This window comes from Microtus oregoni, unplaced genomic scaffold (assembly GCF_018167655.1).
Source record: "Microtus oregoni isolate MIOR12 unplaced genomic scaffold, Mior012 000003F_ref0000135, whole genome shotgun sequence".
NCBI lineage: Eukaryota > Metazoa > Chordata > Mammalia > Rodentia > Cricetidae > Microtus > Microtus oregoni.
In genome coordinates, this window is record NW_024543062.1 from 21,898,573 (window position 1) to 21,910,991 (window position 12,419).

At 51.8% G+C, this 12,419-nt stretch overlaps 1 protein-coding gene across 1 annotated transcript in view; it reads left to right on the forward strand.

The window, feature by feature from the left end:
* The first annotated feature begins 5,981 nt into the window (after window positions 1–5,981).
* Ccdc63 (coiled-coil domain containing 63) overlaps window positions 5,982–12,419 on the forward strand; it is a 31,039-nt gene continuing 24,601 nt past the window's right edge. Inside the window, exons 1-4 of the mRNA XM_041649040.1 lie at window positions 5,982–6,081; window positions 6,404–6,573; window positions 8,922–9,111; window positions 11,175–11,294. Coding sequence (XP_041504974.1) covers window positions 6,073–6,081; window positions 6,404–6,573; window positions 8,922–9,111; window positions 11,175–11,294 — 489 coding nt within the window. The 5' untranslated portion in view covers window positions 5,982–6,072. The remainder of the gene's footprint in view (window positions 6,082–6,403; window positions 6,574–8,921; window positions 9,112–11,174; window positions 11,295–12,419) is intronic.

The window sequence follows — 12,419 nt, forward strand, 5'->3', positions numbered from 1 at the left end:
AGACACTTGTCCCTGCAGTTGAGGTCTTAGGACCTCAGCTGGGCTCACTAAACCAACACGCAGTATAGATTAACCCTGCTTAATCTTCTTGTGAGGCCCCACCTATTATGCAAAGAATCCTGGGAGTTGTAGTGTTTTAAGTTTCTTTTGTTTTTGTTGTTTTGTTTGTTTTGTTTTTTTGAGACAGGATTTCTCTGTGTAGCAGTCCTGGCTGTCCTGTAACTCACTCTTGTAGACCAGGCTGACTTCAAATTCACTGAGATCCGTCTGCCTCTGCCTCCCAAGTGCTGGGATAAAGGGCTTGCACCACCACCGCCCAGTGGGAGTTGTAGTTTTTAGTTAGTTTGTTTGTTTTCTTGAGACAGGGTTTCTCTGTGTAGCCCTAGCTGTCCTGGAACTAGCTCTTGTAGACCAGGCTGGCCTCGAACTCACAGAGATCTGCCTGGCTCTGCCTCCCAAGTGAGGGGGTTAAAGGCATGTGCCATCACTGCCTGGCTAAGATTGTAATTTTAAGGTCTCCTCCTATTATCCTAGAAGTGAGAATGGAGACAGAGAAGAAGGAGGGGAGGGAGGGAGAGGGGGGAGAATGGTTCCGTCTTTTTGCTGAGGAGCCAGAGAGAGTTGCCTTTCCTCAGAGCAGCCTGGGGCATCTCATTCCTCCTGCCACCTCCAGACGGTGGCCAGGTGTCCTCAGTGTCTTGTGGGTCATGGACAGCAGCATGGTGCCAAATTGAATTGAATGCTGGCTTCCCTCCTGGGCTGGTCTCCATCACTGCCCTCTGGACAGAAGCTCAGGACACAAGAAGGTCACTTGTTTGTCACAGGGGGAGGTGGGGAGGGGATGTGATGGTTGTTAGTGGGGTTTTAGGATAAAGCTGGGGTGAATTAGGGATCGGTTTGGCTACCTGTCTTAACATGCCAATTAGAAAGAGACATAGATGGGCTGAAGAGGTGGCTCAGAGGTTAAGAGCATTGCCTGCTCTTCCAAAGGTCCTGAGTTCAATTCCCGGCAACCACATGGTGGCTCACAACCATCTGTAATGAGGTCTGGTGACCTTTTCTGGCCTGTAGACATACACACAGACAGAACACTGTATACATAATAAATAAATAAATATTTTTTAAAAAAAAAGAAAGAAAGAGGCATGGACAAAGACATAGACAGTCAATGTGGCCACCCTGGAAGAAAAGAGTTAAAAGGGTTTGGTGACCCTGGGCTTCTCTCCTGAGGCACTGATGGGAGCTTTGGGATGCAACAGAGGAAGAATTGGGTTAGAGGCTGACATGTTTATGAGTTCTGTTGTTCCTGGAATCCAAAGTGGCTGAAGGTTAGGGCAATGCCCAGAGACCTTGGTGAGGGCATTCTGGAGCAGGGCATTGTGGGAGCTGACCTCAGCTATCTCCTCACTCTTGTTTTCATTTCTTTTCTTTTTTTTTTCTTTTCTAGTTTTTCGAGACAGGGTTTCTCTGTAGCTTTGGAACCTGTCCTGGAACTAGCTCTTGTAGACCAGGCTGGCCTCGAACTCACAGAGATCCACCTGCCTCTGCCTCCCGAGTGCTGGGATTAAAGGTGTGTGCCACCACTGCCTGGCTATTCCCTCTCTCTTATTTCTGCATCTTCAGACTCTCAGGCCCTGAGCTCAGCCAGGTTGGCAATATTCTGCGGGAGCAGCACACTGATGAATTAAGCAGGAATGTGACCTAAAGAAAAGGGACTATAAAATGAAGGCATGAGGCACAGCATGGCGGCGCACGCCTTCAATCCCAGCACTCAAGAGGCAGAGGCAGGCGGATCTCTGTGAATTCGAAGTCACCTTGGTCTACACAAGGAGCTCCAAGACAGCCCAGGCTACGTAGTGAGACCCTTCCTCAAACAAACAAAAATGAGAAAATAAAATAAGCAAAATGGAGCGGGGGTCCACAGACATTGTCCTGTACCTCTCTTTCCTCACTGAGTACTGTCGCCAGCACTGGGATCCAAGACTCAACTCTCGTGCTTGATCTCCAGTTCTTGTGAATGCTGTTGAAAGAATTCAAGCAGAGTGTGGGAAAGAGGTGGTTTATCACAAGGCGGAGAATGTTCTCCCGGGATGGGAGTAGACAGGGGGCCAAGCAACCAAGACACCCATCTCCAGGGAGTGCACAGGAGGCCAAGCACTATCTACCAGTACTATCTACACTTCAGATGGGCTTGTGAATTCCTAAAGCTCCCAGAACCCACCATGCTGGCTTCCTGTTCAGGTGAGTGACTGGTCCATCAGCATCCACCCTTCCAGGAAAGGACAATCCTAGCCTCCTCCTTTATCACTAAGCCCGCTGCTAGATAAGGATCTTGCGGGATTTAGACAGTTACCTATTTAATGACTCTTAAGGCGACATACCTCCACCCAGGCCAGAACTGTGACTCAGACAGAGCCCATTGGCCTCTAACGAAAGTCCTGAAACTGCAGTTCCAGTTTTACACGGCTGATGGCCAGGGAGGGTGTCAGGGCCTTAACCTGCAGCCCCAGGCAATGTCTGAGGAGCCCCAGGAAAATATCCGACCATCTTACACTGGCTTCCTTTAAGACTGCAAGAGAGCTGCCAGCAACAAACTGAGGCAGCATGCTTCCTGCTTCCTTTCTCTTTCTCAGAGATGGCAAAGAACCGTGGACCTCTCCTTTGCTTCTGATGAGGCAGGCCACTGCCACTAATTATAAGCTCATCCCTGTGGCAGTCTCCAGGAAACTGTAGGGTACCAGTTAGTCTCTTGTGTTCTTGGACCAAGCATTGACCAGGCAGGCTGACTTGGCAGTCTGACCCTGATGGAGCCCTGCACTGTGTGTGAGGGTCACCTGGGTAAACTGGAATCTGATAGAGGAGTCTTTTGCATTTGTTTCCGTATGCCTTTGACTCTCATAGGCAGAGGTGGGGGAGCGGTTAGGCCCCTTGCTCCTGACCCCCACCCTTTTGCCCAGCTGGCTCCATCCTGGCTGTTTTACTGCTGGCAGTTTTGTTTGCTCCAGGCCACATGGGGGTGGGGGCAGGGCTTGTTCTTTTTTGGCAAGAGAGTTGAGCTCTGCACCCAGGAAGACCGCGAGGGTAAGCCTTCCCCAGGGAGTTATGTTTCTAACCTTTGTCCGCCCAGCGGCGGACAGTTGAGAGCTGTGAGTCAAGCAGCCTAACAAGTGACAAGACGGGGAGCTTCCAGGTGGTGAAGGCTTAGAGTTAGCGTCATTGTCTGGCACGCCTGAAACCATAGGGTCAATCTCCAGGCAGATAAATAAAATAAGTTAAACTCTGAAAACAAGCCTACTTAGGCCCCTGTGTTACAGAAAGGAGGGCCTTTAATGAAGAAGCGAGGGGACAAGAGAGAAAGGGCCAGGGAGGGGATGGGAACTGACTTGGTGGCCAGGGAGAACTCTTGGCGCGGCTGGTTTCACATGGGTAGGTGAGGGTAGCTAAGGAGTGTGTTGCCCTGTCCCCTCGGAGAAGCTGCGGGTTCCCCGTGGGTCCTGCGGTCTCGGCTGTCCATAGAGAACGCGAGTCGCCGCTGTCACAAAGGCGGGTATTCCAGGGCGGAGAACGCGGGGTGTAGAGCTGGTTGCAGCCCAAACGCTCGCAGAGCCGACTACTTGGAGCCGCGGGTGGTAAGTTCAGCGCGAACAGCGCCCCCTGCTGGAGAGGAGCGGAGGCTAGGGGCTACCGCAAGTCTGGGGCCACCACTGCCACCATAAATGCTCCCCAAACCCAAAGAGCAGTATGTCCTCTCAAGCGTCCTCATATTTATTTATTTGTCATTTATTCATTTGTTTGAGATAGGGTCTCATATCACAGGCTGGCTTCTAAACTTGCACTGCAGCCAAAGATGACCTTGACACCTGATCCTCCTTCTTCCACCTTCCAAATGGCGGGCCAGTACCACCATACCCTGCTTTATCCTTGTTTTAAAACAAACCGTGTCACTCATCCAGGATCCCTGCAGAACCAGCCTTGTCATTTAAAAGCGGGGAGGGAGTGTAGGCTCCCTGCCCTGGCTACTAAATGGGAAATGGTAAAGATGGCAGGGTAGCTAACAAAATGGGAGGTGTTCAAGATGGCCTGAGTGAGGCCATTCATTCACGTTGTGTTTGGGAAGGCTCTAGAGACTCTCAAGACATGGCCCCATGGTCATGACCTCCTCACTGTCTGTCAGAATCTTCTAGCATTATTTTCTCTTCAAGTATGGTATACTGAACCAGCTACCTCCATAGTCCCCATGGTGTCTTTGACAGCTCACACAAGCAGGCAGATGCCTTGGGGCTACATTTTTCTAGCTTTTCAGCCTTCAGCCAGGCGCTCTCTTGCCCAGAATTTCTCATCTCTTATTCAGCATGGCTTGGTGAGTTCCTATTCATCCCGCAGAACACAAGGGCCACATCTTGTTGGAACTTTTCCCACTCTTTCACCCTGGGCTGCCTTGGTAGCATCTTGAGGATGACTCACCGCTCAGTTCCCCCACGATATTAAGCACACAATAGTCACAGTTCGCATGCCAAATCGATTTGCACATTTGCACTGCCAGACTCTGGTGGTTTACAGGCCCCAGAAAAGTCACTCTGACTGGTGTGCTTGGCCACAACCCAGAAGCATCTTCCAGTCTGGCTTGATTTAGCTTGATTCTTAGGGCCCCGTGGAGACGGCTGTTCGCGCGCCTGACCTCAGGTGCCCAGGGAAAATTCATCCTGCGACAGCCTGAATTGCTGAATTCTCTCCAACACCTAGCACAGAGCCTGGGAGCCTGGGAGCCCAGGCCCGGCCCACTCTAGTGGGCAGGTATTATGCAGATTAGGTGAGTGTACTGATTGGCCTCTACCCTTCCCCGCTTTCCAGAGTGGAAACTGAGGTTCCAGAGAGCAAGAGGAATGCACCTAAGGTTCATCAGAGGCTGGGGAGGAATTTGAATTGAGACCCTGGAGTCCACAAGGGACCTCCCAGTTTCTGGGACACACAGTCCTCTCACAGTCCTCTGGGGTTTGTTAGACTCATGTCCACTTGTCTGAGTGCCTCTGGCAGGTGACATTCAAGTTTTTTTTTAAAGATTTATTCATTTATTTGTTATGTGTACAACATTCCATGTATGCTTGCACACCAGAAGAAGGCACCAGATCTCATTTCGGATGGTTGCGAGCCACCATGTGGTTGCTGGGAATTGAACTCAGGACCTCTGGAAGAGCAGTAAGTGCTCTTAACCTCTGAGCCATCTCTCCAGCCCCAACATTCAAGTTCTGATGTGCTAAATACTGGTCTGGGTTACTGGCTCCTGACCTGAGAGAGAGGGGCCACAGTGTGTGTGCGTGTGTGTGCGCGTACGCATGTGTGTGCATGTGTGCGTGTGTGTGCGTGTGTGTGCGTGTGTGTGCGTGTGCATGTGTGTGCGTGTGCATGTGTGCGCGTGTGCATGTGTGCGCGTGTGCATGTGTGTGCGTGTGTGCATGTGTATGTGTGTGAGTGGGTAGTGCTTGCTCAGCATGTGTAGGGTTCAGTACAGCACCACCACGCAAGTTGGGTGTGATGGCACACACCTATAATCCCAGCACCACGTTGGAGGTGGAGGTGTGAGGATGAGGAGTTGAAGGTCGTCCTTGGATACAGATTGACTTTGAGGCCAGCTTGGGCTGACAGGAAACCTTGTCACAAAATCAGAAGGCTCCCTCAGGATGCTCACCATCTGAGGCCTTTGTACCCCTTTCCTTCAGAGATGTGGGGAGAAGGGTGTGCGACAGGCTGGAGCCATCTGCCCGGGCCCTAATAATAAACTGGGAGAGGAAGAAGTTCCAGGCATGCTTGGCTCCGGGGGGAGAGGCTCTAGTCACACCCAGCACCATCTGCCATGTCCCCTTTGTATGCCAAGCTGTGGGCGGGAGAGGGGACCGTGAGAAGGGGGAGAGGCCCATGGGTCCTCACTGCCAGCAGGGGTGGCCCACTTCCTTTTTTCCTCCTTTCCCTCTGGGCAGGACGTTGCAGACAGACAGAGAGAGAGAGGGGTGGGCTTGCTGGCTGTGGCCTCCAGGATCCAGTGTCTAAGCAGGAAGGAAGCTCAGATCCGTCTCAATGCCACTGGTAGGTGACGACAGCTGGCCACTCGCTATCCCTTCATGTACCATCTCACCCTACCCACCACCCCATCTCTGGGCATCGACTGCATAGACGGGAGGTTGGAGTTCAGGAACAGTCTGTGACTTTCTCAGGCTCACAGCAGAGTAGGATTTGAACTCCGGACCCTAAAGAACACCTTCTCAACTCAGCAAGGCACCTCTACAGCGAGTTCGACTGTCACCTGGCAGCCCTGGGTGGGTCTCCCCTGTGACAGACAAGCAGATGACATCACCCTGGAGTGGGTTTCTCTGGTCACCTGGGCCTCCTCTCTCTCCATCTCACCCAGGGAAAGAAACACAGGAGAAAGGGCTCTTTGGGCTCTCAGGAGCTTTCCGAGAAGGCCAAAGAGCAGCTGGCAGAGGCGGAGCTGAGGAAACTGAGGCAGCAGTTCCGCAAGATGGTGGAGAGCAGGAAGTCCTTCAACTTCCGCAACCAGCGTATGATCGCCAACCAGTAGTAAGAGGGGTGTCCCCGGGTGGGCCTAGGGCACAGCGGGGGCAGGGAGCACCCTGAACCCACTTGGGGGCCGGGGACCTTTTATCCTATGCTCTAGAGCTTCATAGGGGGCACCCAGTGAGCAGGATCCAGGGTTTTGGGGGGCTCCGAGGGACAGGTGACCCTCAACCAGGTCACTGAGCCTCTGCTCCACCCGGCGCCTGGCAGACACACCCTCATCTAGTAACCCAGTCAGCACGGGGGCGGAGACCTGATTGGTTCAGGGGTCTACTCCTGTCCACCCAGCTGTGGCAGTGACGGGGCGTGGCCATCCTCTGGCTGGTGCCTCCGGGGAGGTTGCCAAGCTGCCTGGGCAGGGCCCAGCCTTTTGCAATTGGGGAGACCCGGTTGTGAAGCCCCTTCTGCAAGGCCAGAAGCAGACCTCCATCCACCCTCGCTGTCTGCTTGCTTGGAGTTCAGAGGAGGGAGCGGAGATCTTTCATTTCCCCTGGATCCGTTTACTCCATGAGAGGCTGGTCCCTAGGAGACATCCCCGTCAGTTTTAAAAAGAAGTGTTTTTTCCAGAGCACTTTACTGCCATCTGTTGGAAAAGTGTTTATTATATAGAGCCAGAGGAAATGTCTCAGGCTGGGGAGATGGCAAAGCCTGACTCCAAGCCTGATCTTGAATTAGATCCCAGAGGGCCACAAGGTTAGACTCCTACGTTGTTTTCTGACCTGCATACGCACAAACGTGGCATGCTAGCACCCACGCACATGTTCATATATCATGCACAAATAAATACATGTTGAAAAAAAGTGAAGGCTGGAGAGAAGGCTCAGCAATGAAGAGCACTTGTTGCTCTTGGAGAAGATCTGAGTCTGGTTCCCAGCACCCACATCTGTCTTCCTGCCACCTGGAACTCCAGCTCCAAGGGCTGTCCCTTTTTTCTGGCCTCTACAGGCACCCCTTGCCACCCAATCCCATATAGATAAAAATGACAGGATAAATAAAAAAAAATTCGGTGCATGGTGGTGCACACCTTTAATCCCAACACTTGGGAGGCAGATGCAGGTGAACCTCTGAATTTGAAGCCAGCCTGCTCTATGTAGAGAGTTCTAGGCCAGCCAGGGCTACATTGTGAGACTGTCTCAAGATAAATAAAATTTAACAGGAAAGCATGGGCAAGCTCTGACGGTGAGAGCCCCCTACACTCTAGGGCTCTGGCTCCCTTTTACCCAGTCCAGCCCTGCCCATCAGCCTGTTGCCTTTGCCTGTAACCACTGTCCTCCATGCCGGACTCCGCTGCTCTGTTTTCCTTCCACCTTAACAAGGTCCGCCTCCAGGAGGGAGCTGAGGGGTGGAAAGGCCCAGCAGCCTTGGAAAAGACCAACTTCTAGATTCACTGGTCACACATGGTCTCTGAAATGGTAGTGAGTTAAAAAAAATGAAGCATTTGGGTTTTGGTGCACACCGGAAGTGGGTCAAGGGTTCACTAGTCTCCTGACAGTGCAGGGACGGGACAACCTTGTTTGTTTGTTTTTGTTTTTTAGAGACAGGGTTTCTCTGTAGCTTTGGAGCCTATCCTGGAACTTGCTCTTGTAGACCAGGCTGGCCTCAAACTCACAGAGATCTGCCTGCCTCTGCCTCCCGGAGTGCTGGGATTAAAGGTGTGTTCCACCACCGCCCGGCCAGGGCAATCTTGTTAATTGTCTTTGTAGATTGTCCCATTGGTTTCATCTCTGACCATGATCAATTGGTTGCTGTTTTTTTGTTTGTTTATTCAAGACAGATTTTTTTTTTCTGTGTAGCCCAGGCTCTCCTGGAACTCAGTCTGTAGACCAGGCTGACCTCAAACTCAAAGATCCCCTGCCTCTGCCTCCCCAGTGCTGGGATTAAGAGTGTGTGCCATCATGCCTGGCCCCATCTTGGTTTTTTTGAGGCTGTGTCTCTCATTGTCTTGTAGCCCCTGATGGGGAGAGACTGGAGGGACAGCTAGCTCAGGGGTCCTCCTGCCTCTGCTTCCAACAGCTGACTTTGCATGAGTGCTTGGATGGACTTCAAGTCCTCATACACAGGGAACTCTTTAGCAGCTGCTGAGCCATCTCCCAAGCCCCTCCGTGAAGGGTTCTGACAGGGCAGCCAACACCTAGAAGCATGTATCCCTCAGGGAAGGTGGAGAGGAGAGATGGAAATGAGTAGGGTCAGGGACATGGGGTTTCAGATGTGGACCCAAGCCCCAGCCCTGAAGCTTTCTGCTCTCACTGGGACCCAGACCTTTCCCCAGGCTCCTTTTGGGGTAAGGAATCCTGTGGTTTCTGAGATGGCATTTAGGGGTGCTGGGTTAAATCAGAAATGCTTCCCCTCAGTAAGGAAATCGAGAATCTGAAAGCTCAGCAGGCAGAGACCACCCTGCTCCTGAGCCTCGTGAAGTCTCCTAAGAACCTAGACCTGAACCAGAAGAACTTCATGGAGCTGCGCTTCCTGCTGCAGACCAAGGGGGACTATGAGGCACTTATCACCTCCCTGAAGGTGCTGCTGGTAGAGCTGGATGACAAGGTGAGGCTCTCCTGGGGGACTGAGCAAAAGGGGACAAGGACAACGTACCCAGGATGCTCTAGGCAGAGTGGAACATAGCACGGGAACTCAGCGCCATCGACCCTGCAAGTCCAACCTCAACATCCTTAGCATCGACCAACACAGGCCAGGTTTTGGTGCTGTAACAAAGATCACCGCTGGCTTTGAATGATGCTAGTTTCTCCCTCTTTCACGCTATGCATCAGTCTTTTTGTCCTGGCACTAAGATGCTGGACAGCATCTCTCTGGGGCATTGCCAGGTGTTAGCGCAGGAGAAAAGCCTTTAAGAAGGTCTCATGTGGGCCATGGTATACACATGCCATTCTGAGCATGATTCGTTGCCTCAAAATCGTCACTCAACACCACACATCATTAGTGTGACCTTCCTGGGTGGCGTCATTGGCTAGGTCTGGCTGTGTCCCAATCCTTCCTCGTAGGAAAGGGAACTTACTGCTTACTGAGTTTGTGTATTAGAAGTATGTAACTTTATAATTTATTTGTATTTATTTATTTTTGAGGCATATATTTGTAGCCCTGGCTAGCCTAGAATTCACTCTGTAGTCCAGGCTAGCCTTGAAGTCAGAGATCTACCTGCCTCTGCTTTTCAAGTTTAAAGCGTGCCGTCATACTCAGCCACCCTTACTCTTAATTTTTTTTTTTTTGAGTTTTTCGAGACAGGGTTTCCTCTGTAGCTTTGGAGCCTGTCCTGGCACTAGCTCTTGTAGACCAGGCTGGCCTAGAACTCACAGAGATCTGCCTGCCTCTGCCTCCCGAGTGCTGGGATTAAAGCTGTGCGCCACCACCGCCCAGCTTAATTTTTCGTATAAGATTTTATTTTATTTTTTAAATTTATTTATTTATCTATCTACCTATTTATTTATTTATTTTTTATGTATACAATATTCTGTCATTCTGTCTGTGTATATGTTTGCAGGCCAGAAGAGACCTCATTACAGATGGTTGTGGTTGCCGGGAATTGAACTCAGGACCTTTGGAAGAGCAAGCAATGCTCTTGAAAACCACTTGAGCCATCTCTCCAGCCCGATTTTATTTTGTTTTATTTAAAGATTTGAGTGTTGTGCCTGCACACCAGAAGAGGTCACCAGATCTCATTAGAGATGGTTGTGAGCCACCATGTGGTTGCTTGGAATTGAACTCATGACCTCTGGAAGAAAAGCCAGTGCTCTTAACCTCTGAGCCATCTGTCCAGTCCCTTTATTTTATATTTAATTATGTATATATGCCTGCGCTTGTGTGAGAATATGTGCATGGGAAGGCAGTGCTCATGGAGTCTGGGAGAAGGCGTTGGATTCCCTAGAACTGAATTATTGAGACAACTGATGTGGGTGCTGGGAACCAATCTTGAGTCCTCTGTTTGTTCCCTGGGGATGGAACCTTGTGCATGATAGGCAAGCCCTCCATCACTGAACTATGTTTCTAGTCCTTTATTTATTTTAAACCGATACGGTACCCGAATAAGACTCTAAAGCAGCAAATGACATTAAATTCAAATGCATTTTGATAAATGAACACTCTGGTCCAACATCTAAAATGGCCACAGGGCCACATATCTGGGTTTTCAGAGCCACAGCGCTTCTGCGAAACTAAACTCCAGCAGTATAGCATCCAGGCAGTGGCCACAGGCAGTACAGAAATGATTGACCTTTCTAATAAATCTTTATTTGTAGCAACGAGCTGTGGGCCAATTTCCAAAGGGTTGTAGTTGGCAGCCCTTGGTGTGATTGATGAAGCCAGAGACTGCACGTTTTCCTCTAGAAACTATGGCTGTCAGGGCTGAGGAGATGGAAATTTTTTGTTCACTAGTGGGAAAATTCACACGCAGAGACAAGAGTCATTATTTTTCCCCCGGAATGGGTGAGAATAATTGAATGGAGTGGGGGTCGGGAAGCCAGAGTAGAGCTCTGTCTATTGGATGGAAGTCAATCTCCCTTTCGCTTTAGCCCTTTTTCCTGTGTGAATGGTCAGTCTGTGGGGGTGGACAGATGCTGATGCAGCAGTACTCCCCACTCCCCCCTCTCTTTCAGATTGTTCAGATGGAGAGGAAGATCAACAACCAGAGACAAATCTTCTTGAAAACAAAAGAGGCCAATAGCCCCCGGAAGCTGCAGAAACAGATCCATATTCTGGAGACCCGACTGAATCTGGTAGCTGCTCTCTGAAGCCTCAGCACTCCATCCTTACCCCACCCCTCATCCCACCCCTCATCCCTACCCCACCCACTCCTCATCCCCACCTCAACCCACCCCTCATCCCTACCCCACCCACTCCTCATCCCCACCTCAACCCACCCCTCATCCCTACCCCACCCACTCCTCATCCCCACCTCAACCCACCCCTCATCCCATCCCACCTACCCCATATCCCCACACCCATTCACCCCTAATCCCTACTTTCACCCACCCCTCATACCACCGCACCCACCCCTCATCCCACCCCTCATCCCTACCCCACCCACCTCTCATCCCCATCCCTCATCCCCACCCCACCCACCTCTCATCCCCATCCCTCATCCCCACCCCACCCACCCCTCATCCCCACCCCTCGTCCCCATCCCACCCACCCCTCATCCCTACCCACCCTCATCCCTACCCCACCCCCCATCCCACCCCACCTACCCCTCATCCCACCCCACCTACCCCATATCCCCACACTCACCCACACCCTCACCCCACCCTCACACAATCCCTCATCCCCACCCTCAATCCAACCCCTCATCCCTACCCTCATTCCCAACCTCACCCCACCCCTCATTCCCACCCTTACCCTACCCTCACCTAACCCCTCATCCCCACCCTCATCCCTACCCTCACCCTACCATCACCCCACCATCACTCAATCCCTCATCCCCATCCCTCATCCCCCCTCACCCCACCCCATCCTCATCTCCACACTCATTCCACCCTCACCCAATCCCTCATCCCCACCCTCATCCCACCCTCATCCCTACCCTCACCCCACCATCACCCAATTCCTCATCCCCACCCCTCACCCCATCCCTCATCCCCACCCTCATCCCACCCTCACCCCATCCCTCATCCCCACCCTTATTCCACCCTCACCTTATCCCTCATTCCCACCCTCACTCCCACTCCACCCCACCCTCACCCCAACCCTCACTTCACCCCTCATCCCACCCTCACCCCATCCCTCATCCCTACCCTCACCCCACCATCACCCAATTCCTCATCCCCACCCCTCACCCCATCCCTCATCCCTACCCTCACCCCACCATCACCCAATTCCTCATCCCCACCCTCATCCCACCCTCA